Source organism: Netta rufina (genome assembly GCF_964035555.1).
Source record: "Netta rufina genome assembly, chromosome: W".
In the NCBI taxonomy this organism is placed as follows: Eukaryota; Metazoa; Chordata; class Aves; order Anseriformes; family Anatidae; genus Netta; species Netta rufina.
The window spans coordinates 286,567-311,996 of NC_140139.1; the positions used below are offsets into that span (position 1 = coordinate 286,567).

The following is a 25,430-nucleotide window of genomic DNA, read 5'->3' on the forward strand; positions in this document are numbered from 1 at the left end:
TTTACAAAACTGGGAGGGAAGTCTAACAATGTTCTTATATCCTGAGATATATTCATGATGATTTTAACACAGCCAGAAGTATTTCTGTCCCGAGGAAACAGAGCAGCTATGAAACAAAAGAAAAAAAAATCTACATTGACAGAAGTGCTTCAGAGACAGGTAGTCTCATTTTTATCCAAAAATTTTACACCAAGGTACAGAAAGGCATTTATTCAAAGTAAGGCACTTCTCCTCTGGTTTATTTGTTACTTCTCCTCTCTAACAGGAATTTTTGTCCTACTGCTCTGGTTGCAAATAGGATCATATGACTGCCCCAAATCTGCTTCAGAGCCTGTAACCCCACTAACCAGGAGACAGCCTTTGTCCATAGCCTCAGCATCTAACATTTCAATTCCTTTAGCAAGATTCCCAACTTGCTTTTAACATTCTTACAGCTGAAAAACCTTCAAGGTCTTGAACAGCATGGACTATTTTAATGGCAGAGAAAGATGTATAGTGACAGTAGAAGACTGATGTTGAAAAATACTTTTAAAAGCGTGAGTTTGCTATACAATTTAGAAAAGATGAGCCAGAACTGCACTTACACTCCCCCTCATGCTGATGAGCCTGAGAGAAGTAAGATTTTGACATAGTCTGGCAACCCTTCCACCTGGTTTGGCACTGAAGAAGTCAACTCGCCTGACCACAGTCAAATCTATGATGCAATGTGAAGAATGTGATTAAAAAAAACCCACCAAATGTTCTTCAAAACACCTATCCTTATCCATCTACCTCAGCAAGCTGCAGCTCAGGATCAATGCCTCCACGCACTGTGCACAGTTGAAGCTGAGTTTGCAGGCACAACATACTCTCTTAGCAGACAACACCAATCCCTTTACTCACCTCACCCTAATGCCATGATCTCCAACCACAGAAGTATTCAAAATAATGGTGTAACACACTTGTTAAGGTCACAGCCAGAGGAATTTATAACCGTAAACTGAAACAGGCGAGAAGTCATAGACACTCCACCAAGTCACTAAAAATCTGGTGCCTTCATCACAGCTTACTACTTAAAGGGCAACCAAACATTATAAAGGGCTATAGAAATGCAGGCGTCTTCCTCCCTGCAGCTATTTCACAAGTTATTTCATAAGCAATGACAGAAGAAGCAAAATTCAGAAGCAACATTACCTCCTAGATAAGAAATAAAAGCGTTCATTACAACCACAAAACTACTTACCAAAAGGTCTGTCATTTGATTGTTCTTGTAGGTCTGCAAGAAATCAATTACAAGAACAGATCATCATTAAGTACAATCATAGTTGTCAGCAACAGAAAATGAACTGCATGTTCCATAAAGCAACAGTCTACTAGGAAGGCTTTAATAACTTAATTTCTTCACTGGTTTTAAGAAAATAAAAATGCTTTTTTGTTGCTGTTATTTACCTGATTTCTTTGACCTATAGCAAACATACCCCAGTAGGATATGAATAGCTAGTCCTATTTATTAAGAAATGTTAGAAACTTGTGGTATTATTTTAAATTTTACAAACTGTATGTCAGCATTTTCAGTAATGTCTGAGAGTTCATATTCTCCAAATGAAATGCAGATATGTAAGATGGAGATAGTAGCAGAGATGACAATTGAATATGTGCAAAATCTTTTATTTCGTACTTCACAGAGGAATGGTAAAGCCAATGCCCTGCAAAGCCTAACTCTGGATAGCATGTCACAACAACACTACTGAACTATCTTTCAGTGACTAAGCCTTAGCAGAAGTAAACATATCTTTGATGTCTAACCCAGGAAATTATGACTTCTGTGATTTGATATTTTAGGAACCCTATCAGAGATAATCCCTGATAGGGTATTATTTCAGAATTTGTTTCTATAATAAATATCAAACAGGCTTCAAGTCACATGAGCTCACTCCAACATTGAGTTGGTCTATTTCATAAATCCATCTATCATTGGTGACAGCCAGACATCTTATACTTCATTCACTGTAATCATCTGAAAAAGCAGCAACATAGTAAAACTTACAGCCCAACAAAGCCACGGACAAGAAAACAAAACACAATTTCTTCTGTATTTACATAAGTATGTATGTAGTATAAAAGAGCAGCTTTGTGTGATTTTGAAAAGCAACTCTATGGTTCATTGCTTATCTACAAGTTTGTTTATTGGGACCAGAAAGTGGTACTGCCCCTACCTGTCACTAATAAATCCCCAGTTATAAAACACATCCAAATAATGTAAACTAAATATTGTAACTGAGCTAGGCTTCAGTGAATTGTAACATGAAATGAAGATGTGAAATTAAAGCTTTTCAAAACATAACACTTACCTGTTTTTTGAAGATCACTTAGATCTTCTGTGAAGAAATGCACCAATTCATAGTTTAAACAAGATGCAAAAATACATATGCTATTAATATATATAATTAATATATCTATATCTCTCAACATCTTTTGTGTTTTAAACGAAATTATAAGTGCAGGGCACAAAAACAGTACAAAAATGAATATTGCAAAAGAAATCTTGCTTTCCCTCCTCCCCCACCCCCCCAAGCTTTAGATCATGCTATCAAGGCAAAGAGAGAAGCACGTGCAGAAGAAATGTTACATCACACATCAGTGTTTTAAAGCACACTGAAGCTCTTAACCCACATATGCTTTTCAGCAATGCACTTAGTAATAAATCATCCCAATAATTAATCTTTAAAAATTGATTGACAACTAAAGAGTTACTTTACCTTCTGTGCACTCCACTGCCATAGATTTCCTTCCTTGTGTTTTAAGCGGGGGGAAATTGGAAGACAATTGCTCTCAGTTATGAGAGTTAGCACATAAAATGGAAGAAAAAAGTCACTTCCAAGCTTCTCTGTAATCTGGCTCATTTTACAGCAGTATAAATCTTTCAGCACTGACTGTGATACTGTACAGTAATTATTACTAAAATTCAGCAGTACTAGAATGTTCTTAGGATAGGAAAGAACTTTTCATATGAATTATGCAATAGTAGTCCCAGATAAATATAGAAGCTATATAAACAGATCTTCTCTTCTTTAGTTTACTGCAAATACATGCACATGCCCTAAACAGTGTTATATCCATTTATTTCACTTGCTGTGAATAATCTCACCTGCCCCAATTGCTAAAGAGCTCAGTGTAACACAGTTCAAATCACTAACAAGATGTTAATGAAATCAAGGTTTAAACTGTTGTCAGAAACAAAAATATAAAGAAAACAGCTCACCATCTGTTGTCAAGCTACATTCATACTAGCAATGCCAAAAAGCGGTAGCATTTCTATGCTAGCTACCTTAAAAACCCAAAGCACTTTATAACTTACAGAACTGTAAAACTGCCTCTGCTGTCAGCAAGCAACACTATTTTAACAAAGGGATGCACTAAAAATATAGAAGATTATGTGCTTGGCTTAATACTAGAAGTCTGAAAAGCAAATTCTGGTGATAGAGAAGAAATTGGTAAATCAACTGACCTCTATCAAACTGAAAAACTCCTTACCTACAACAACTTCTATCTTCTTGCTGTCTTGGTCTTCCTGGTCATTGAACACGTGACACCAATATGTTCCCCCATGTTCCATGTCCACACAAGTTACCTATGTGAGCACAATCATAGTCATCCTGCCAGGCCCCAGGCCCCCAGATAAAACAGTAAAAATTAAAAGCAAAACCTAAACAATTCCACAATTTTCTGATACCCTCATTCTACAGAAAGCTGAACAGCATACATTCTAGAAATGCTTTCAAGAATTGAAGAAAGACTGCAAATCCACATAACAGGCCTGAGATACTTTAAGCATTAAATGTAGCAGCTCTTACAAATCACAGAGCTTTGCAGTCTGGGATAGAAATACAAGCTTTCACTTTTACTGGTACTTCATCTTTATTATGTAAATAAACCTCTCTAACTCAAAATACACTGTAGCTGTCCACCCCATGACCACCACCTGGAACACCTTCAGGATTACAATTCTGCACCCTGGAGCCTCAGAGCTATATTGGCATTTGAGTAACAAAACAGGATAGCTACTTAGAAACTGTATTTGCATAAAAGGTTATCAAGGCTATGAAGAAGTTATTTTCTTCAAGGAAGCTTTATATGATAAGCTAAAGGTGATTACATATTAACCCCCCAAGAGCACTCTGCAGTAACTTACCATGTAGACATTCTTGCTCCCATTTGCCAAGGGAAATCCATTTCTGAACCACTGATATTGAGGAATTGGGTTTCCAACAGCTCTGCATTCTAATACCAAAGCATCTCCCACTGTCAAGTTTTGTGGCTGAGGCTGAATACAAATGCATATCTTCTTTTCAGGCAAACTAATTAAGCTCCCTTCAAAAAACAAAGGAAACAATGACAGGAAAGAAACTTTTCCATCTGTCAGTGTGCTTGTCTTGTTTACTTGTAGTACAGTTAACCCTCACTCCATTTCCACAGAATCTAGGTTTGCTTACGTGTCCAGGCTTTAAGCATACAAGTGCTATGAGCTTCTGTATAAGGTAGGACTTTTTTCTAGTGGCCAGGAAAGCACTGAAACTCATTAGGTTCTTCTTTACCCAGTATCTTTATTCTCAGACTGGCAGCAAACAGATAGGCAGTGGACAAAAATTCCTGATTATCAGACTAGAACCCATAGGACAAACATGCATAAAGGACTGCGTGTGTAAACACACTAACAGGTTACAGGGCTCAGGTTAAAAAAAAATAAAAAAAAATTGATTTTTCTGGTACAAGAATCCTTTAGGAATTCAAAGGATTCCAAGACACTGTTTTCCACCTATTCTTATCCGCTATTCATAAAATCATAGAATGGCTTGGGTTGGAAGGGGCCTTAAAGTTCACCCAGTTCCAACACCCCTGCCATTTCTTCCTAATGTCTAATCTAAATCTATCCTCTATTAGTTTAAGACCATTCCCATTTATCCTAACATTATCTACCCAGTAGAGTCCCTCTCTCTCCTTTTTATAAGACTCCTCGAAAGGCCCCTATTGTGGAACTTTGTTTCTCTTCTGCTTTTATAGCCAGTACAAGAGCACAATAATTGAGTATCACCCTTTTAATCATCCTTCTCTCATGTCTGCGCAAGACAGTGACGGGGACCTGAGTTTCTCTAACAAGCAGGAAGGCAGACTTTCAGAAGACCATATTTGTCCAATAAATGCTCACTCGAACGCAAAAAAAAAGACTTCAGCTTCAAGGTACAATCCACACGGAGATGTCCCGCTATAAAAAGCTTCTGCCACTCACTGTGAGATGCACCCTGGAGATCGCAAACTTCCAGTCGTGCCCACTGACTGAACGCAAATGAAGATTCACTGTTCACTCGACAGATGTAGAAGCCAGCATCGTTTACTTTCACTGGATTCAAAACCAGTTCTGGAGAATTACCATAGGGAACCTGAATCACACACGAACCAAGAAATACTTTGATTTAGTTTGATTTAAGCTAAACTAGGATCAAACATTAGAATATTTATTCATCAACTCCTCAGTATTAGAATATTTATTAACAGCAGCCTCAACTTCCGTACTTGCTTAAAAATTTTGAATGAGAAAATCTTGCTCTACACGCTTGGTAGCTTAGAGAGGGACTTTCTTCTAGGCATTATTCATGTGCGCCTATTTAAGAGGATTCTGAGCATTTAAGCTGGTTAAATAACCCTTCCTGATATTATTTATTTTCTAGGAAGATAATCAGGACAAGAAATATGGGCATTACTGCTTCCGTTCACACTCCAGAGATACTAGCTCACATACACTCTGGTATTTTACCCAAGTCTGTGACACACTTGTGTTCAGGCCTTCAATTGCTCAGTCTTTGGAACCAGTTTCCATCTGTCTAAAGCCAACGGTGACTGACATTTATTCCACTGCAGCAGTTTCTCCTCAGGGTGTGAAATTTCTTGGTCGGGTCGTTATAGCATTTATTCAACTTTTATTTTTATTAGTAGGTGAAGCAAGCATCTCCCCTTATAATTAAGGGTAACAGCCTTCAAAAAATTTTGGAGAGAAATTCCCATCTAACACCAGGAATACCATAAGCTAGTTTATGTAGTCATTACCTATTCTTTTCACCAATTTTATATACATACATGTGTGTGTATATATATATATATATTTTTTTTTTTTTTCCCCCTATTACCTCTTTTTCCTGTTTGAACCACTGGTAATGTACAAATGGGTGTCCTGTTGCCCAGCAACACAGCTTGACAATCTGGCCGGAGAGCACTGCTTGAGAGTCTGGCTGTATAACAATCTTTATACCTTTAAAAAAGAATTTAGACATAGAAAAGTGATTAAGAAATACAACTCAACCATTTAAATTTGTGCTTAAATTATCTTCCAAGCAAAGAAAGTTTCTGTCATTAATTATACTTGAAAGTAATCTATTTTTACTGTGTGAAATGAAACAGTTTCATTTAGTTAATTCTAAGACATTCAAAATTGTCTTCCATTTCACAAAATCCACACGCGAATCAATCAGCACTCTATGGAATTTTATTAAAGATTTACAGGAGATGACTGATGTTTTAATTTCTGGAAACTTCCATCACCTCTTGCTCTCTACTCACTATAGCAAACAGTACTTCCAATGGCATCACAGTTTCCTTCTGGGAGGAGTATTCCCACAATACACCTTATGGAGTTTGCTCACACCAAATGATTTCTTTGAGTTGTTAAACTTCAGATATGAGACAAGGCACAGCCTGAGGGAGCGTTCAAAATAGTAAAACCTTGTTTAACTACAACATACTGAGTTTTTCAGGTATTGCTCATGCAACTTAATAGCCAACGTTAGTTTCTTTAATGGCTTTTGCTCCTGTAGAGCACAGGGCTGGGGCTTTCTTTTTACTAGGCTGCAAGGTAAAATTTTCCACTTCAGATTTTAACTGCCAGGAAATAGTGTGAGTGAAATTCTGACACCAGTCTGATACGATCCAGTTGTTTTCTTAACCTAGACCATTCCAGAGATCTAATTACAGTACAACCCCCAAAGCAGATCCACTGTTACAACCAAGGTCATGGGAAGAAAAGGGGGGAAAAAAAAGTTATTTGCAGAACAGAAAGTTTAACCTCAAGGTGCTGACAAAGAATATACGCACCTCTGGCCAAGTACAGAAACAGCGAACGGCACAGAGGCACTTCATTACCTTTTCATTATTCTCTGAAATTAACAATCAGATACAAAATAGGTATTCATATTTAATATTTCATTTTTATTAGAGTCAGTCTATTTCCTTGTATTGGAAGAAAGTAGGTTCCTTATTACTATTTAAAAGGAACACACTTTGCAGAAGCTGAAAGCGCAGTTTGGTACAGAAGCAGCATCCCAGACTGGGGGGGGGGAATAATTTTAGAGAGTAATGTAAACTAAACAGAAGCTGCAAGCAAAAATAGCTGCAAAGAGATTGCAAACATCCCAGTACAAGGCTCAAGATTATAATTTGCTCCAAGCCTTCTTACTACACTCTATCAGGAGTTTTCTTTTTGTCTGCTTCCCCTCCCAACTCCCCACTTGCGTTCAATAGCTTAGTCACACATGGGGACTTTTTCCTAACAGAGAATGCTTGAGGAAAGAAACTGTAATGATTTGATCAACAGGCTGAAACTTGAGCAGAAACACATGTGGTTAGACCGAAACAGAGATTCTGTGTCATATAGAAATCACAGGGTCTTTGTCTAGCAGGGAAGCAGGCTATGTTAGCTTCCTCCATACAGAATCTTATTCTAAAATAGTTGAGTGCACAGGGGTCTACTCCAAACTAGCTACAGGACTTGAAAGCTCCTTGTCTATCTTTCCATAAAACATTTTCCCTCTAGAGCTTAGCTCCAGAGATGGATACTTCAGTTTTTCATTTAATACTTCCTCTGCTGTTTTTCTGAGTTAAAGGAAGCATATTAAGTCGTTCACAATCACCTAATATTAAACAATATTATCACAATCACCTCATATTAAACAAGACAAGTAGGATGTTTACAATATCAATTTAAAGGGCTTTGCACTTTCCAAAGACTTCCATTTCTATTTTTTTAATCTCTCCTGATTTGCATCACTAACATCTCTTAAGAAAGTAGCTGAGAAAAGCAAGTCATCTGAAAGATCAATATCTTGTACTCCTTAGAGTTGTTACAAACAAGTTCTAAGAAAACTGATTCATAATTTCTTCAGTTTCAGTTATTTTCCTGTCATTCACTCAGCATTATATAGCTACTTCCTGCAAACATTACAGAATTTAATGTGTTAAAAAACAAAACATCTGGCTTAATTTTCTGAATGATTACAAAGATACACCAACACTTCTTTGTTCATTCAACGAACCATGGTGCTCCTAGCAGAGTAAAAATCAGCCGCCTTAACTAGATGAAATGGCTGCAAAGCATTGCTACTACTAGTTAACCTGAAAAATTCCACTGTTGTCTTAATAGTAGTTCTAAGTCCATTGCTTCAGTTCTCATGCTGTCCAAAGAAAAGAAGAACAACTATCAGTACGGCAAAGAGCTTGCTAGTATCATTCCCAATCCCCACTTTCATGAGGGGCTTTTGTAACTTCCTAGTAGACCGAATTTTACCACATCCTGAAGGACTATACTTGTACTCTACAAGAAGCACTTGGTCTACATGGTCTTACCCATGCATGCCCTTGCATTGTCCACACTTCTGCAATTTTTGAGAAGCAGCAAACTGAATGCGTTAGCAGAAAATAATCTAGTTCGCTGCTAGGTTAGCCTCTCTGCCCAATTAGCTAGTTGGAATGGATCCAATACACAACAGAACTGGTGCTAATTGAACAATTCCCTTTCAATCAGGGTAAGCTATGAACTGAAGTTCTCAAAACCTGTAGCCTAAACAGATGGCTGGCAATGCTACTTGCCTTTCTAACTCAACCACTGCAGTTCTATAAGCATCTCCCAAAGCCCCAGTTTAATACAAGTTAGCAGAGCAAATGACAGCACCTGTCACATCGATGCAGCAAAGTCCAAGCTTACAAGACTGCATTAAGCCTGCTTACCTACTTAGCCTACTTTTAATCTCAGAATCATATAAATGATACCAGTTACTAGAATTCAACAACAACAAAAAAATGTTTTTATTTATTATAGAAAACAAATACTTCAGTGTTTCCAGTGGAAAATGCCTAGTTTCACTGAAAGCACGAACCAGAACTGACCTGAATAGCTGAGGCACTGGAGAGCCTCTGTATGCTCCAGGGCCTGCAGGAACTCCACCAGTTCCACCACAGTGCAACCCCTATCACCCAGCAGCTTCAGGAGACTCCAGCTTGGACTTCCTTCTGGCTCCAGGACTTTGAGGGAACATTGTTCTAAATCGAGAGGGCTACAAAATAATAAGACATGGCTTAGACCTTCTTAATACTCTTTCTCAAAAAGGACCTAGATTATGAAAAATCAGTTTGAGACCAAAACAAACAAATGAGATGGGAAAATCGTAGCTGATCTGGGCTTTTTCGGAGTATTTCCTTCAGGTTTCAGGAGTCCAGAGGTTATATAGCAGCACTTCCACAGACAGAAATTAGTAAGTTGTATGCTGTAAAACAAGAGATGTTTGTACCTAACAATTCTGACCAAACATACTGAGAAATCTTCCAATTTTTTTATTTTCTAAGTCTCAGCAGAAAAACAAGTACAGCACCTTTCGTTTTCATGTGCCTAATTCAGAAGCGGTAAAAACTGAGTCAGACTCTAACTTGAAAGCCCAGGAAGACTTAGATCTGCAGAGTAGCTGTTAAAACAGGCAACCGCGGCAGCTTCGCTGCTGCACACACGGCTACAGCTACAGCTGACAGCTCCAATAAATTTATGGCCAGCTATAAACTTTCCCGCTTTTAAACTTCAGTTTTATGACTTCACGTGCTTTTGTTCTCAGCAGACTGAAACAACACAGATGATAAGGGAATGAGTACTTATGGAAAGGGAACGCAAGTTTATGCATTACCGCTAAAAAGCTTCATCAACGTTTCCTTCATTAAATCCCAGTGCCACACGAACCTGGAGGCAGGACACTTTCCCACTCTCCCTTATCAAGAGCCTCGTTGCATTTCGCTGGGTAACACGGGCACAGAAACGCAGCACCAGGCCTCTCGAGGGCGTCGTGCTGCTGGTCTCGGGGTGTTTCCCCGTAGCAACAAATGACCGCCCCAGGGAAAGGAAACGTCTTCGCAGCGCACCTTCAGCGCTGCGCTCGGGCCGCCTTTCTGTTATTTCCCCCTCCAGGCTCTACCCTCTGCACGAGAGCGACACGAGCAGGAAGCGCCGCGCCGAGCGTGACCCGGGCAGGAAGCGCCGCTCAACGCCCCCAGACAGCGGAGCCGCCCCGCAGGCAGCAGCGGCCGCGCACCTGCGGCGGGGGCGCGGGGCGGGAGGCGCTCGGTGCTGGCTGCTGCCGGGGCTCGGGGCCCGCCGCCCGCCGCCGCCCTGCCCCGGGAGGCTCGCCCAGGCGCCGGGCAGCAGGGCGAGCCCCGCCCGCCTCGCCCCCTCGCCAGCGGCCCCTGCCCCGCGCCCCCGCCCGGCTCCCCGCAGCGGGCAGCGCCCTCACCTCAGGCGGACCCTGCCGCGGCTCCCCGCTCGCTGCGCCAGGTCCCGCCAGCCCTTGCCGGGCGCCGCCCGGTCCAGCAGCTCGCTGAGCCGCCGCAGCACCGGCTCGGCCAGGCGGCTGAGGGGAAGGGAGCCCGGCGGGCTGCGCGGCGGCTCCGACATCGCCCCGCTGCTGCCTCCGCCGGGGCGGTGCTCCCGCCCGGAAGGACGCGCCCAGCGCAGCCGCACGGCCCGGCCCCCGCCGCCGGCGTCCCGGTACCGCCCGGCCCCGTCCCGGTACCGCCTGGCACCGCCCGGACCCCCGCAGGGGGCCGCCTGCCCCGGGCGCGGTTCGCTGCCGGCGGCCCGAGGGGAGCGGTGGGGCGTTGGCGCCCCGTCGTGAGGCAGAGCGATGCCGCGGCCAAAAAACACCGCGTGCAGCCGGGGTCGGCCGGGGAGCAGCTCCCCTGTGGAGGGAGCGCGGCCGGGCAGGGCGGTGGGGCGAGCCAAAGCGGGGAGCTGGCAGCAGGCAGCAGGCGTTTGGCCCGGCCGCAGCGCTCCCCGCCTCACGCTCCGTCCCCGGGAGCCGGGGTCCCGGCGGGGGCGGGAGCTGCCGCTGAGGGGAGGCCCCCGAGTCCCTGCTCCAGCGCCGTGAGGCGAGCGCGGGCACGGTGTGAGGTGAATTCGCATCTTCCCGGAGCTACAGGTTGCTCAAAGTGGGCTGAAAGTGTCTTAGAAATTACTCCTACTACCATTTTTAATCAGTGACCGAGCACTCAGGTGTGACCGCCCATACTCTGCAGTGTTTCCCTGCGTAGCTGCAAGCCTGCCCCGATGTCCCTGTGTGCAAACTGGAGGCCGGTGGCTGCAGTAGCGCAATGTGGAGACCAAATCCATCAGCTGTGCATGTAGCTGGTTGTCTCGTGCCCGGCACTAGTCAGAGCTGCACAGAGACACACACCTGCCTGCAGAGCTGCTAACAGCACAGCATCTCCCCTTGGCTTCTGTGGGGTCCAGCACCTCTGAAAAACAAGCCATTTATTTGGACCTGAATTTGCATGGAGTGGCTTCTTCACGCACTGTTAATCAAGAATGTATTCCTCCCAAGTTATGTGCGAAACCAATCTGCATGGCAGCATGGGTACAGGTAAGACAGTGCATTTGGCTTCCTGGTGACATTCGCGTACCCACAGTTGTGTATGATACCAGGCTGGTGTCTTTCACCCGCCTTGGGCTGTGGACGTGCTTGTTGGGACACCCCATGGTGTCAAACAGTCAAATGAGATCACGTTGAAAATGGCTTCAGATCCTGGTCTCTCAGTTCTTTGGGGATTATTTTGGCTATTAAGCTATTGTATGAATCATAGATATCCCTGCTGCTCTGTTTGTTGCTAAACACACTTGTTTTTTTTAGCCTGTGGCCTAGGTCTCGGGAACACTGGGAATCTGAAGTATTTAGCACCTTAGTATCTGATAAGGGGCATTTTAGCTGCACTTTCTGCAAAACAGTCAAGAAAAAAACATGGCACTAAACCGGCTTTTCAGCCTTTTCTGAGCTCCTTGAGCTGAGGGCATTTTGTGTAATTCAGACAAGTTCCTTGTGTGAGAATTGGCTTCTTGGATAGCAGGCAGAGGAATACTTTTTCAGGATTCATTTAGATGTGTGTTTGATTATCATTGCCTTTGAGAAATGCAAATTGTTAGGTGATTTTTTGTGTGTAGTGATTGTTAAAAGTTCACTGTTCACCTTTGGCTTCCTCAGTCTACTTGTTAAGGAGAGTTGCGTAGATTTTTTTGCATTTTTAACTTTAAGCATGTCAGAAATTCCAACCGTGCCTAGCAAAGCAGTTAAGCACACTAAAGCATGTGCTTTAAAAGTGAGCCCAGTGCCTTATTATGAAAACCTAAGGCCAACACTTCCTCTCTCTTAAGGCCACGAGGAAATGCCCGTGGACTTCTATGGAAGTAGGATCTACCCTCTCATCACTGCCAGCTCTCTCACTCTCGCCCTCTCTGGCTGAGGTTTTCCTAGGAAGAGCCATCTGCTGCGTGTAATGAAATAGTCTCTCTTGGAAGACAAACTGCTGTGATCAGACTCACTATACTAAGGTCACACTAGCAAAACAACACTGAAGAGCTTCTCAGCTTTGAAGCAAAATGCATAAACTAAATGTCTTCTCTCTTGTAATGCAGAGTCAAACCGCAGGCCTGGTCCACAACTAGAACTTAAAGAGTGAGCACAGAAGGGTAAGTGCACATGTTTATGGTTTGAGAGGTCAAATTGTTTACAGTTTTAAAATGACTCAGCTACTTATTTCTCCTATGTTCAAATAGGAAAAGAAATATTGTAGAAAATAGAAAAGTGATCGTTAAAGATAAATAAATGAAGAAGAGCCAGTTACTTTATTCTTAGTGTATGACATGAATATAGTGATTTATACTGTTTATGTAACAGTATCATTTGTTATTTGCTTATTGTAAAGCAACTCTTGATAGATTCTAGATATTTAGATTCTGCTAAATATTTCTGAAATCACAGTCTGGTAATATCCACTGAGTTTGAGCAAGACAAACAAAATTGCAAAAGCCGCACAAAAGCGAACTTTATTCTGTAAGGAATGTGTAAATGACACTAGGTGTCCTGAAATATACATATTATTCTTTCCAAAGGTTTATTACATGGCCTAGTACTCCTGTGTTTAAAATTTCCTCCGTTTCTCCAAAAAATCTGGTCACTTACTAGCATGATAGATGGTTATTGGTCACGAATTGCTCATGCGACACTGTCAGATGCTTGACAAATGTTAAAAATAGATTAACACAGATCAGTGTTAAGAGTTGTGCTGTGATTGCTTATTTTAATTAGTCTATATTAAGCTCTTCGTTAGAGATACGCAGAACGGTCACTTACTCTTCTTAGGTTTAGCCAATGGATTATACATGTAGCTGTGGCGTTTCCTTTATACTGTGTTGCTGTTTACAATAGGTAGTGCACTAGTAGTGCACTGGTGTAAGAAATTTTCAAATCACCTCCTATGTGAGAAGTTTAAGAAGCACAGCATGTTTGCCAAGGTCACATTTTCCAGATATCTGCTTTTTGCACAGCCCAAACTTCACTGCTGTTTTTCTTATCCAAACCTTGTTAATGCAACAGATATACAATAATTGGATTAGATAATACAGTGTTTTGCTAGTTTGGTTTCTGACATTATAGGAATTTTGACAACTTTGCTGCTCTAAATGTTTGATTTGATCACAGTGTCTTGAAGTATTTGTAAAAGAATAAAATGATTATAGTTATTATTTATATTCTAGCATTAGAGATTCTGGTCAGAACTGAGTCAGAATTTCATTACTGCGAGATACAGAAAGCTCAGTCATTGTGGATCATTTTGTGCATGGGTTCTCACTACTCTTACCCCATCAAATATTATACTGCAGTAAGCAAAGTGCTGTATAAATATTTAACCATGCTAATGTGAGTAGAGTTAGCAGAGTTATAACTGAATTTTAGAATTTCAGGTTTTGTTGACTCAGAGATTTTAACTTTTTAAAAGTAATAACACTGAAGACTGAATGCATGATCACAACCTTTTTGGAAAGGAACACAACTTTTTCTGGAAGTGTTTCTACTGCTGTCTGGAACAATCACTTTGGAAAGCTTGTGTAGACAAGGAGTAGAGGAAAGCGGATCAGAAATTTCAGGTGGAATTTGATTCAATCAGTACTGATGGATGCACTGAAAAATTGCCTCACAGAAACAGGCAAACATTGATGAAACTTTTAAAAGAAAAGTTTATTAAAAGATTTGACTTATGTTAAAGGAAAAGTTTTTAAAGAGCACGTGAAAATTAGCATTTAAGTAGGGTAAACCATGTATGGCAACCTTTTTGGAAAAGAAAGTTATATCTTTCTAATCATAAATACAAATATCTTCTATGAATTTCCATTCAGGGAATATAATAACTCATTTAAAAGATGTAAATAGGAATTTGTGTCTGTGTTTATAGCAGCTATTTTGTTGAACAGGGAAAGTCTGTTTTGTTTCATTTTGTTTTGTAAGCAGAAATGTGCTAAATTTGGAGAATTTACTACAAAGTGAAAAATCTCTGAGTTGGCCTGGAAGAGAGAGAAAAAATGCATGTATTCCCAAACATAAAATCCTGTTAGGCTGGGAACAGAGCGTGCATGGAATTTTGGGTAGTACAGGAATGTTGTAGTTGTGCAAACTGTATGCAGGCTCTGTGCAAGATTGTTGAGACGTATTTGAGAAATATTTCTGGGGAGAAGGTGAAGTGAATTAGCATTAACCTTGGAACATGGCTGCATTTAAGCAGCAGACTTGGATTTCACAGATGACTGGGTGGCAGGTTGTGTACCGTACGCACGGTGCCATAGTAGTGCAAAGGGCCTGTAAGGTTATTTGAGTTATTTGCATACGAGGTCTTTGTGTCTCTGCAAACCAAGAGTCACAGTGATAAAATTGCAAGCAATCCAAGAATCAGGGTCGTAAAAACTCAAGCTTTGTTAGCAGGGATATCTAATTTTACTCTGCTTTTGCTACTGCAAGTTAATTGCTATTGCAAGCTACTGCAGTAACCATTCAAGTTACTCTTGTAGTTCTTAACCCTGGAAGTAATTGTTCAAGACCAGGGTGAACGAGGCTCTGGCAGCCTGATTTAGGGGGTGGCAGGTCTGAGTGCTGGGAAGATGTGCCTAGTCCCACTGTATGGTACTGCCCATTCTAGGTTTTTCTTGGGATTATGTTTTTAATGGAGGTTCCTTACCACTTTTATTCTTGTTTCTGTTCTGCTTTTGCTGCTGTCTCACACTTTAATCAATATAATATTTCTAAAATCCTGCTGCCCACACCAACTAGATTTCTGATTGGACCTGCATAGTACACAACTGTTTCTATTCATCAGAAAGGAAGGTTTCGTGGCTGTTAGTGTTTTGGTTTGGAGTTTTGTCATGTTCATCTTACCTGAGGTCTGGTTATGTCAGCCACCTTTCTTTGTGGCTAAGCTACCCGTCAGCATCTCTAAAAGGGGATGTATGCATCGGTTTATAATGCACCTCAGCAGGAGGAGAAGGAGCTGTTGATACATCTAAAGTTCATCTGGATAGTCTAGGGGATTGTATTTGTTTTTTCAAATGAGCAAGTCCAGTTCCCAAATTTTAGCCTATAGAGTAGAGCTAATACTAGGAAACTGCTGGCATTTGGAGAATTTGTTGTTTCAGACCAAGTATCTCAGGATGAATGGTGAAGCAGATAAAAAATGTTCCACTGACTTTCTAAACATGGCCTGTCAGATACGGAAGTGTTAACAGAGCAGGCAAGCAGACTGTGCTAGCCATGTACCTATATCCTCCTCATATACACATATGTACATAGGAGAAAGATTATGCTTCCTGTTTATTCAAGTCTCTCTCCAAGCTCATTTGAAGTGGTGTAGTTCTGTTTTCCTATCACAGTGATGACATTTAGCACAGCTATCTCTTTCTAGCTGTAAGCTCCTACCAAAATAGCCAAACAAAACCAAAAATCAACAGTGAGAACAAAGTGAAGAGCCTAATTCTGATGTTGGAGAAGCTCCCTCTGCTTCATGGAGACAGATTCTAGTTCATAACTAGTTCCCATATGTCCTGTCACTCCTGGTTTTAAAGCATACTTCTTTTATCAGGTCTATCTGATTTAAATTAGTCTTTGTTACATAAAGAGAAATAAGAACATCCAACAATCTGTGGGGGCTAATGTGCTCCAATCTCCATGCTCTGCAGGAGGTTTTGAACCAGAACCCACAATGGAACTAACTTCACCAGGAAAATCCTTTATCTGTGGTCAGTTTGGCATGCTTTTATCATTATACCCCAGTTTCTGTAAAACATGCAAATCTGAATGGCTTCTTTGAAGCCAGGAGAATTTCATGCAGGGCAGAGGTTAAGTATCTGCTTTGGGACCTTGGCCTAAAACCAAGTTTCTCAGAAGAGTGACTGTAGAATGACCTGCTGCCTGCCTCCTTTTTTTGTTTTTCATTTGATAGTAAACTGCTGACGTATATACTGGCAATTTGCATCTACTCTACTAGTTATTAGGAAAATAACTGTAATTCAAATACAATTAAGTACATATACAAAAAAGGCTGCAAACCTTTGGGTCAACCCTTTGAACCAAGTGGTGTGATTACCATCAAGATGAAACCGATTTACTCAGTTTTGCAGATTGAACTTTTCTCCCAGAGACAGACTGTGTGATAAGTCATATTTTCATTTGAGAGAGAATATAAATGTAGTTAGCTAAATGTAATATAATTACACTTGGATATACCCAAATAAATATAATTATAGAAATAACGCTCAGTTATGGTTCAGCTCTGCAATGGCATTGTGCACTGCCTAAGTACATCTTTATTATATACAATATAAAAGAACTTTGTCCATGACATTTTATGTAATGTTCATGTGTTACTTAATTCTGCATGCAAATTCATTTCATCAAATTTTAGTAGAAACTGTATGAAATGATTTTTTTTTGTACATTGTGACAGTCACCATTTTTTGTCTGTTATTTGTGTCCTCAGGAGAAAGATCTTTATAGAGTTTTAGGTGGTAAGCTGAGAACCATTGAAGAGTTTTGTTTTGGAACTCCGATACCAACTTCTGATACACGCAGGGAGAAATCACATTGTGCCTTGATTCCTTGTCCGTAAAACTGAAAATCCCAAACTTCTCTCTTCAATTTGTATGTGGTTCTCTCCTACTTTTGCAGGAGTGATCCAAGTGTGACCGCATTGTTTTGCACCAGGAGGTGCTGGTTCATTACGATTTCTGAAAGAAACACGTGCAGACTGTGTGAAGCATCGCTTAGAACGCCACTTGCAGGGGTGTCTGTAAAAAGAGAGCAGTAGAGAGAATCTCACGTCCCTTCAGAAGCTGGGTTCCCTGCACTGCATGGCAGGGCGTGGGCCTCCGGTCAGGGCGCAGTGTGCCACACAGTCCCCATCCTGGAACGGTTACGCTACGTGGGGCATTCGTGCTTCTGTCGTGTGTGCCTAAAGCACAGCAGCTCCATTCATGGCTGAGATGGCCACACAGAACTAAAGAAAAAAGGGTAGTGACAGAGTGAACGAGAAGTGGGAAGCTGGGAATTTCAGAGGTTTGTTGAGAAGCTGTGCAGAAGTCCTCCCTTGAAAGCTGCACAGGAAGTCTGTAAGAGCACAAATCTGCGCTGAACTGCACTGCCTGCATTGCTGGACGGATTCTGATGTGTGAGAAAGAGAGCACTTCGCCTGTCAGCAAGCAGTGTGCAAGCACCACAGCAGGACTTCAGAAATTCACGAGCTCTGGCTTGAAAAGCATGTCGTTTACAAAAACAGAAATAGATAAGCCTCTTTCGATTCATCTTTTGAGTTTAGTGCATTTATGGTTCATGTTTTCAAGGTTTGTCCTTTATAGTGGTGGACAGTGGGTTAGTGAGTCATTTTTCTGGAAAATGAAAACTATGGTGTTCATATTTTTGGCCAATGCACAGAACCTTCAAAAATATGTTTGTGATTTTTGATTCAGAGAATTAAGGGGGGAAGACTAATGGTTTAGTCGTGTAAATTTAGACGTGATCTAAGGAAGTTACAAGCACAGATTATTTATGGAACTATCCATTTCTCTTGAGTTTTCAGGTGTCACAGACCTGGTGTCAGTTTGGTATAGGGAAGCCAAAATACTGGCATCAGGATCTCTCTTAACATGAGACACAGGAGGGTTATCAGTTGTGTTCCTGCATGTGCTGAGCTCAGATAACGTCTGTGTGGGCCGGTGCAGGTTCTTCTCTGCCACCCCGTTGCACTGGTGTGGGCGTAAAGCCAGGCACGGGCAGAACACGCGCGGCAGGTGGGGGCATTGGTGCTCTCACGTGGAGGTTTTCAGCGTGCCCAGGCAGCGCTCCGGTTGTCAAAGCATGCTTACACCTATTACATCTACAAGATTTAGGCCTGGGTGAGGTGCTCCTTGTGCCAGGCAGCATGTGAATGCACAGCGTGGTCCCCAACCCAAAAAGCTGGCACCTTGATGATAAAGGAAGAGACAATAGGTGGGTGTGGGCGGATGGGTCTGCCCAACGAGGGCAGCAGCAAGTGCGTCTGAACGATAGGAGGGTTGAGTTTGGGGGTGGGCTGAGCAGGGCTGTGCAGGGGAACAGAGATTACGGGATGAACAGGTAGAAAATAAGCAGAAAAAACTTCAGAGAGGTCTTAAAGGGATTTTTTTTTTTCCCATTGGCTTTGGAGGAAATGAACAGGAAGGCAGAAAGTCCCTCCTAAAACACAAGCTTTCTGTAGGAATACCTTCCGCGAGTGTAAAACTGCTTGCAGAGGAAGATTACCATTTTTGTAATAACTAAATAAAGTAGAAAAATATGATGCAAGAGAGGAAATTAGCTGCCATTTAGAGAGGAAATTAACTGCCATTTTTTAAGTTTAACCAGATTTATATATTTTTGTCAGTTAAAAAAACATGCCAACGTTAGGATTAAGACCACAGTTTCTTATAAAATCAATAGAAGCAACTTTGGGTCCAAAATAACCTCCAAAAATGGCTGTATTTAAAAAATTAAAGATAATTTCATCTTTTTCATCGTTCCTTTCATCTTAAAATGTAATTTTCCAAAAATATTTTAGTTGCATTGTTAGAGCTTTCCACCAGTCTACATCTGCCCTAACTCACACCTGGGCACAGTTCTTGAGCTGCCGTGCTCGTGCCGCTGCTTCCTCTTCCCTTGACCTCGGTTCCTGGGGCACTAAGCTCAGGCAGCGTTGTGACCCTGGAGAAGAGGAGCCCACCAAACACGTCTTTCCTAGGTCCCAGCTGTTGGAGCTGTCAGGGAGAGGCAGCTTCTCTGTGCTGGCTTCGCCCCTTTGTTGTCTGTGCCCTTTTTATGGGAGATTGCGAGTGGCCGTAGGGCGCTACGTAAGGCACGATATGCGTGAAGTGCAGACGGGCCTGTGATGGATGGAGGGAGGGGAAGGGGAAGGGGAAAGCCAACATGTTGAGGGATAGCCACTGATCTACAGCAGGTGGAAAATATGTTCGCAGCTCGTTGGAGGACCAACACAGGACCCTTCTTTCCATTTCCTGCTCAGACCTGGTGGTGTTGGTTTCTCCTCCTGTGATGAGCAAACACCTGAGTCAGCAAGTAGCATCACTGGTGTCCAGAGCAAGACTTGAGACAAGCAGCCAGAACACCTTACACCTTTAGACATTCTCTCATCTTCAGCTGAACATTCAAAGCCCAGTTTGTTAGTATTTGAGCTCATTTTTGGGTTATTTGCCAATAGCCGATGGTAAATTGTCATGATCTCCAGTTCATCTTTGCTCGGTGAATTTCTTTATATATTTTCTGTTGTATTTTATAAGTTTTCCTGAGGAGCCAGGAGGGTAATGTAGTACCAATCTTTTCCCTGTTTCTATCTAAATTCAGTAATTGACATTATGGTTATATCTCATATCTTCTATTTTCTCTCCAAAATTAAAAAAAAATAATCATGTTTCCATCTTAGATGGAAAAACGTAATTTATGGTGATTTTCCTCATGCAACGTTATTTTGCTCTAATTTCCATTGCTGGATCTGACTAAACGCACAGCAATCTAATCTAATTTTCACATCAAGAAATCTGACAGCTCTTTTCCCCTTGATGTCAAAATGCAGCTGAACTAAGAAAATGATAACTGTGTAGTACAACTGCTTTGGTAAAGAGTATTCATGAGTTGGTCTGCATGAAAAATTATTGCCAAGGCTCTTTTCAGCTGGGAAAATTACCACACTTTTAAAATAACTTATACCCTCCAAAAAAAGAGGAAAGAGGCATCTGGTCTTCTGAAAAGCAAAGATGAAAGCAGATTTGAAAGAAAGCAACAGGGAACATTAGGCAAATGCATATTTAAGAGGCGATGCGTGAATGCTGGGGGTTAATTCCATGGCACAGTAATCAAATGGATGAGGGAAAAATTAATCTCTGCTGCTCCATTTTTTCCTGTTAAATATTTATATTTCTTAGAGCTGAAATGGAAAGCAAAACGTGATCATCGATCTGAAAGGCTGAAGATAATGGGATCTGATGCCTTTTTTCTCCAGGCTCTTGTTGCACATGCGGTCCAGATTGATGTTCAAAGCCCTGCATGAAGCACAAGTGTAGAGTATTGGCCCAGGGCCCAGTCAACAGGTGTCCACATTATCTAAAACCAGCACAATATGCATGATTTGTCCTCTTCTTGTCCTCTGTGTCAGGGAAGCCCTTGTTACTATGGATTTTGAACTAGACTTCTTCTCAGGCTCCGAAGGTGGCAGTGTGAGGAAGCCTGCACTCCGGCTTCCTGCCCCCTTCCTCCTGCGTGCAGCAGCGCATCTTTCCCCTGCCAGCTCTCAAGCTCAGAGCATCGCTGGCCAAGGCACTGTGACCAGGCTGACCTGCACGGCTTTCAGGTGGTTTTGTCACCGTCTGTGCCTTCTGGCAACTCCCTGGCTACACTTCCGAGCTGACAATACACCTGTGTGGCACATCAGGCTTGCTCTTCAGGCCATTCTCTCCTGTTGGTCTTTGCTTCCTTGCATACTGGACCTTTGCCAGTTTATTCCAAGGCTAAATTGCCAAACATGTTCCTTTTCTGCTACCTCCTTCCGCTCCTCCTTCTCCAGCCAGTATTCAGGCTGTACCAGGAGGCACGTACACGTGTGTGTATGGCACGCATACGTAGTGCACTGGCAGAGGGTGGTGCTCTGCTCCTCTCACCTGCCATTGTTCCTCCGCACTCCTTTGTGTGTGTGGAGACCAACTGTTCATCACACAACCTAATGTTGCCCCTTCCGCTATCTTTCCCTTCAACCTTTTTCTTGTCCAACCTTTCCCCTCCCAGGTAAGCCTGTGAAAAAGGTGTCCGTGACAGGGAATGCATGAAGGAAATGAAAATATACCCAGCTGCTTTGTGCTGTTTGCATGAGGGGCAGATTCCAAGCAAGCCTTGCAAGCACCTCTCTGTTTGGCCATCGAGCTCTAATCTAGCTCCCCACATGTTTTCTTACTGACTGTGATCAGTGTCAGCAGCGAGCTGTGACACAAAGCTGGGTGCTGACAGGTCCAGTGGCTGCTCTGCCTGTGGCCCTGCAGGGAGCAGATGGCGCCTCAGAGCGCTTGAAAGGGCATCAGGAAGGGCCACAGCCAGCACAGGAGGTCTCGCAGCCAGGACAGAGAGCTTACCGAGAAGGGTCCCCATGGGAGAAGCAGAGGAGGAAAGAGAGAATGAACATCATCAGATTAGCAGGCTGGCAAGAAAGGTTTTCCTGCTGTTCTTCGTGTCACACCAGTTCTATGAATTATTTTTCAATGTTTAGTTTGGCATCCTTTGTGAGATTGAGTACTTTTCTGTGATGAGGGAATCCCTGGGCTGTGGAAAAGATCATGGGTTAGTAGGGATACTCTAGTGAAGAATCAGCCAGAGTGATTTTTTTTTTTAATGTCCCTGTGATGCCAATGTGACTAGAATGCTTGGTAGCTGTAGAAGTCATGTACATGTAACTATTTGCATTAGTCTGTATATTTCTGTTAGCAGTTAGAAATGCCTAAGTGACGTGCACTAAAGCATGTTTTGTGCTGCTGCTGGGTGTATGTGCAGGCATGCTTAGGAATTTGTCTTCCTAACACAAATCACTTTGGACAGCTACAGTGTGTTCCCCCGAAGTGGTTCTGCATAGATAACTGGATTATAGTTCCTGCTGTTAATGTTTGATCTTGATTTTTAGATCATTATGTTTCCTTTTTTGGAAATGCTTGAAACTGTGTGGTGGTTTACCATCTGTTAGAAAATATGTATACCCATTTTCAAAATCATGTTAAACTTCAGATTTATTTTATTTGCAGGTGCACACAGCAAGATGCTGCACTTCACTGGACAATATCTGGAAACTGGCAGCTAGAATGACCTGCTACTCAACCCTTGTTGAGAGGGAATCTCACACAAAAATTGAAACTTCCCCAGAATTGGTTGCTGACCTAAATGACAGTGGGAAGCTTCAGAGTAAAATGAGGAACATCTTTTACAATACAAGTGTTACTCTTAAGAGGGTGACCCCATGTTAATTTCAACAAATTCCAACTCACCAAGAGTCAGTGTTTTATTGCATGAGAAGCCCAAAAGTATCATTCCCATGTGAGAAATCCCGCAGACGCTTGCCTAACATGGAAGACAACATGGATGCAAAAAATGTATTTGAAACACAGGAAAATATATGCTGCCTTAGGGATGCATCAGAGAATGGTGATGACCTAATTAGTTTTAACAGTATGGTCTGCGTCGCTGCTGGAGAAGCAGAGAAATACTGCATCGGTCAGGTGCATTCCCACCCTACAGATCTAATCACTGATCACACAGACAATTGTTGCCTTAAAGTGGAAGACTCGGTTTCTTGTCCACCTCCAGCTGAAGTCCAGACACACAGAAAGACTGGGTTCAGTAGACCTCTAACCATGAATGCCCTGTTGAGTGAGCAGGCAGATACTCCCGTAGTAAATCAGAATTATTTTACAAAACATGATTCTGAAAATTCTGGAGGCATTTTGGAGGCTTGTGCAAGTGTAAGTGATGACTTTTCCGATGATGTCCTAGAGTATTTTGAATGTTCAGATGTGCTGACAGCACATGAAAATGAAATCTGGGAAAAGAAATTACAGTTTTTATTAGAAAGCGGTGATGAAGATGATTTAAAACTGAGTAAGGATTGTGATGGGTGTGCTTACTTCCTCAGTGAGATGCCGTGTCTGTTCCGAGTGTCAGATAACACTACGCCTATGGATACTACCATTGGCTTCTGTGGTCATCACTCAAAATTCAAAGGAGTAAATGTAAGGAGAGACCCCTCTACATACAGCCAGTCAACTTTGCAGGCAGAGATGACTCTAGCTGTTGGACAACACCGAGATAAAACTACCAGTGTGAAAGACGAAGAGAAGGGTAAAGTGCCTGTTGCATCTGCTGTCATTGAAAATGAGCGTCTCCGAACTGAAGAAGAAAATAATGGAGTTGGCCAGACAGATTTCTCAACCAGCAAACCTCAGAACGTGGATAATGTACATGCAAAGGCGGACTCCTCTGCTGGTGGCATAGGTACTGCTTTGACAAATCAGGCTTCAGAGACAATGACAGAAAACAAGGTGGACGAGAACTTGCTAGGTGAAAGCTCATTGCTGCTAGAGGAGGGGAGAAGAAATTCATCAGAGGAAAATGCAAGGCATGCTGTCTCTACCTTAACAGAAACTCTAACAAGAAACCTTTTAAAGTTGCTAAACCCTATAGAGCTCTGCAGATATGTTGGTAATATAGGGCAATCTTTTCAGGCTGCTGCAGAGGTGAGGGAATCCAGTGCTTTGTTTCCCAGTGAGGAAGGAGTCTTTTCAGCACAAATGTGTGAGGAGACAGAAAGCTTGCAAATGCAGGCTGGTTTGTGTTGTACAGAAGAGGCGGATAAAGACTGTCATTGGGAACAGAAAAAGACTCGGGGCCCGTCTGAGCAAAATCAGGTGCCAGATGACAACGTCTCACCCAGGGTAAGTAAAGTGCTTATCATTTAACAGAAAGAGTGGTTTGACTGATTTTGTTCCTGTTTGTCAGAAAATAATGCAAATTTAAATTACTTTGAAAGACACTATTCATGCACTTCTGAATGACAGCTACGTCTGGGAAGGAAATCTGGTTTTGAAAAAGGCCCAAATAAACCATAAGCTGTTCTAATTATAGAGTGAGACTGATAATAGTAAGAGGCACTAATGGGACTCTGGACAGCTGGATAGAGAAATCTGATATTTAGGCTACTGCATAGGTCTTATCAAAGCAATGTTTCTTTCAACTCAGAAGTTTTCTCACATCCCTGTTGTGAGCAGAGAACATTTTGATTTACTTTCTTTTCAGTTTACACTCAAAGAACAAAATTGTGTCCAGTTACGGAGCTGGAAATTTAAAACAAGTAAACAGAGCTTTGCTCTGAATTCTATCAAGGGGGGAGAATTTAATCCAGAGAATTAATGTTACAGAAGCGTATGGACCTTTTTTTTTTAAAAGTAAATCAATGAAAGATTTAGGTATTCCGTGGAAATGTAAAGAGCAGTTACAAATCAAAAACCCAAGCTGATACTCTCCAAGTACTTAAATATTTTATGCTGTTGGGCAGGAAATTGACCAGGGAAATCAGTACAGATGTGCTGACTGATACGATGCCCCACCAGTTTTCATAACCAGGAGAATTGGATCATACTTTTTATTTCACATAGTAAAGTCTGAAGATATATATTTATGAGTATTAAATCATGAATAATCTTATTATCACCCACTTCGCTGATTTTAAAGTGCATAGCCAAGTGCACAGAAAAACAGTTATGACAAATAAGCACAAGCTTTTTTTCACATGCTCTACTTCATCTGTATTCTTTAAGCAAATATCTCTCCCAGTTCTGAATCACAGATTGACTTTAATCTGACCGCTGGGGTGTCTTAAGCAATGAAAAATCACTGATTTCTTCTGCCTGAAAAGCATCCATAAGTTTCTCTGTTTTTATGGTACATAAAATTCCAATCACATTTTAGCAGCACTTAATGTTCTTATGATGGAGAATAGCCCCTTATTGGAATTAACCTACTGAGATTTTCTTGACAGTGTGTGTTGCCATGGTTTGCATGAGGCATTTTTTTCATTTTTTTTCAACTTGCGGTATAACCGTTTAAATCCCAGAACCCTACTAGCACAGAGCAGCTGTTATGTTACTGTAAGTGCTGTGGCCAGGTTTCAGATTGGCGAGTTCAGATTAGACTCCTGCTACCTGCAGCCAAGAGGTATTAGTT

At 41.8% G+C, this 25,430-nt stretch overlaps 2 protein-coding genes across 18 annotated transcripts in view; one reads left to right on the forward strand and one right to left on the reverse strand.

Annotated features, from left to right (window-relative positions):
* Positions 1–10,816, reverse strand: part of MALT1 (MALT1 paracaspase) — a 28,502-nt gene extending 17,686 nt beyond the window's left edge. The window contains exons 1-9 of one of the 3 annotated variants that reach the window (XM_084304561.1): positions 10,575–10,816; positions 9,190–9,356; positions 6,162–6,283; positions 5,267–5,417; positions 4,172–4,350; positions 3,514–3,610; positions 2,739–2,771; positions 2,331–2,357; positions 1,223–1,255 (exon numbers count right to left, since the gene is read on the reverse strand). In XM_084304561.1, coding sequence (XP_084160687.1) covers positions 1,223–1,255; positions 2,331–2,357; positions 2,739–2,771; positions 3,514–3,610; positions 4,172–4,350; positions 5,267–5,417; positions 6,162–6,283; positions 9,190–9,356; positions 10,575–10,735 — 970 coding nt within the window. In that variant the 5' untranslated portion in view covers positions 10,736–10,816. The remainder of the gene's footprint in view (positions 1–1,222; positions 1,256–2,330; positions 2,358–2,738; positions 2,772–3,513; positions 3,611–4,171; positions 4,351–5,266; positions 5,418–6,161; positions 6,284–9,189; positions 9,357–10,574) is intronic. The other 2 variants (XM_084304562.1, XM_084304563.1) reach the window with 2 other exon arrangements.
* Positions 10,817–11,677: 861 nt separating this feature from the next.
* ALPK2 (alpha kinase 2) overlaps positions 11,678–25,430 on the forward strand; it is a 79,903-nt gene continuing 66,150 nt past the window's right edge. For 7 of the 15 annotated variants that reach the window (XR_014619258.1, XR_014619259.1, XR_014619260.1 and 4 more), the window contains exons 1-2: positions 12,624–12,799; positions 22,460–24,142. Coding sequence is in view for 7 of the 15 variants with exons in the window: in XM_084304388.1 (XP_084160514.1) it covers positions 22,721–24,142 (1,422 nt within the window). In the remaining 8 variants the exon portion in view is untranslated. Of the gene's footprint in view, positions 11,700–12,573; positions 12,800–22,459; positions 24,143–25,430 lie in introns of those variants that run through there. The other 8 variants (XR_014619263.1, XM_084304389.1, XM_084304390.1 and 5 more) reach the window with 5 other exon arrangements.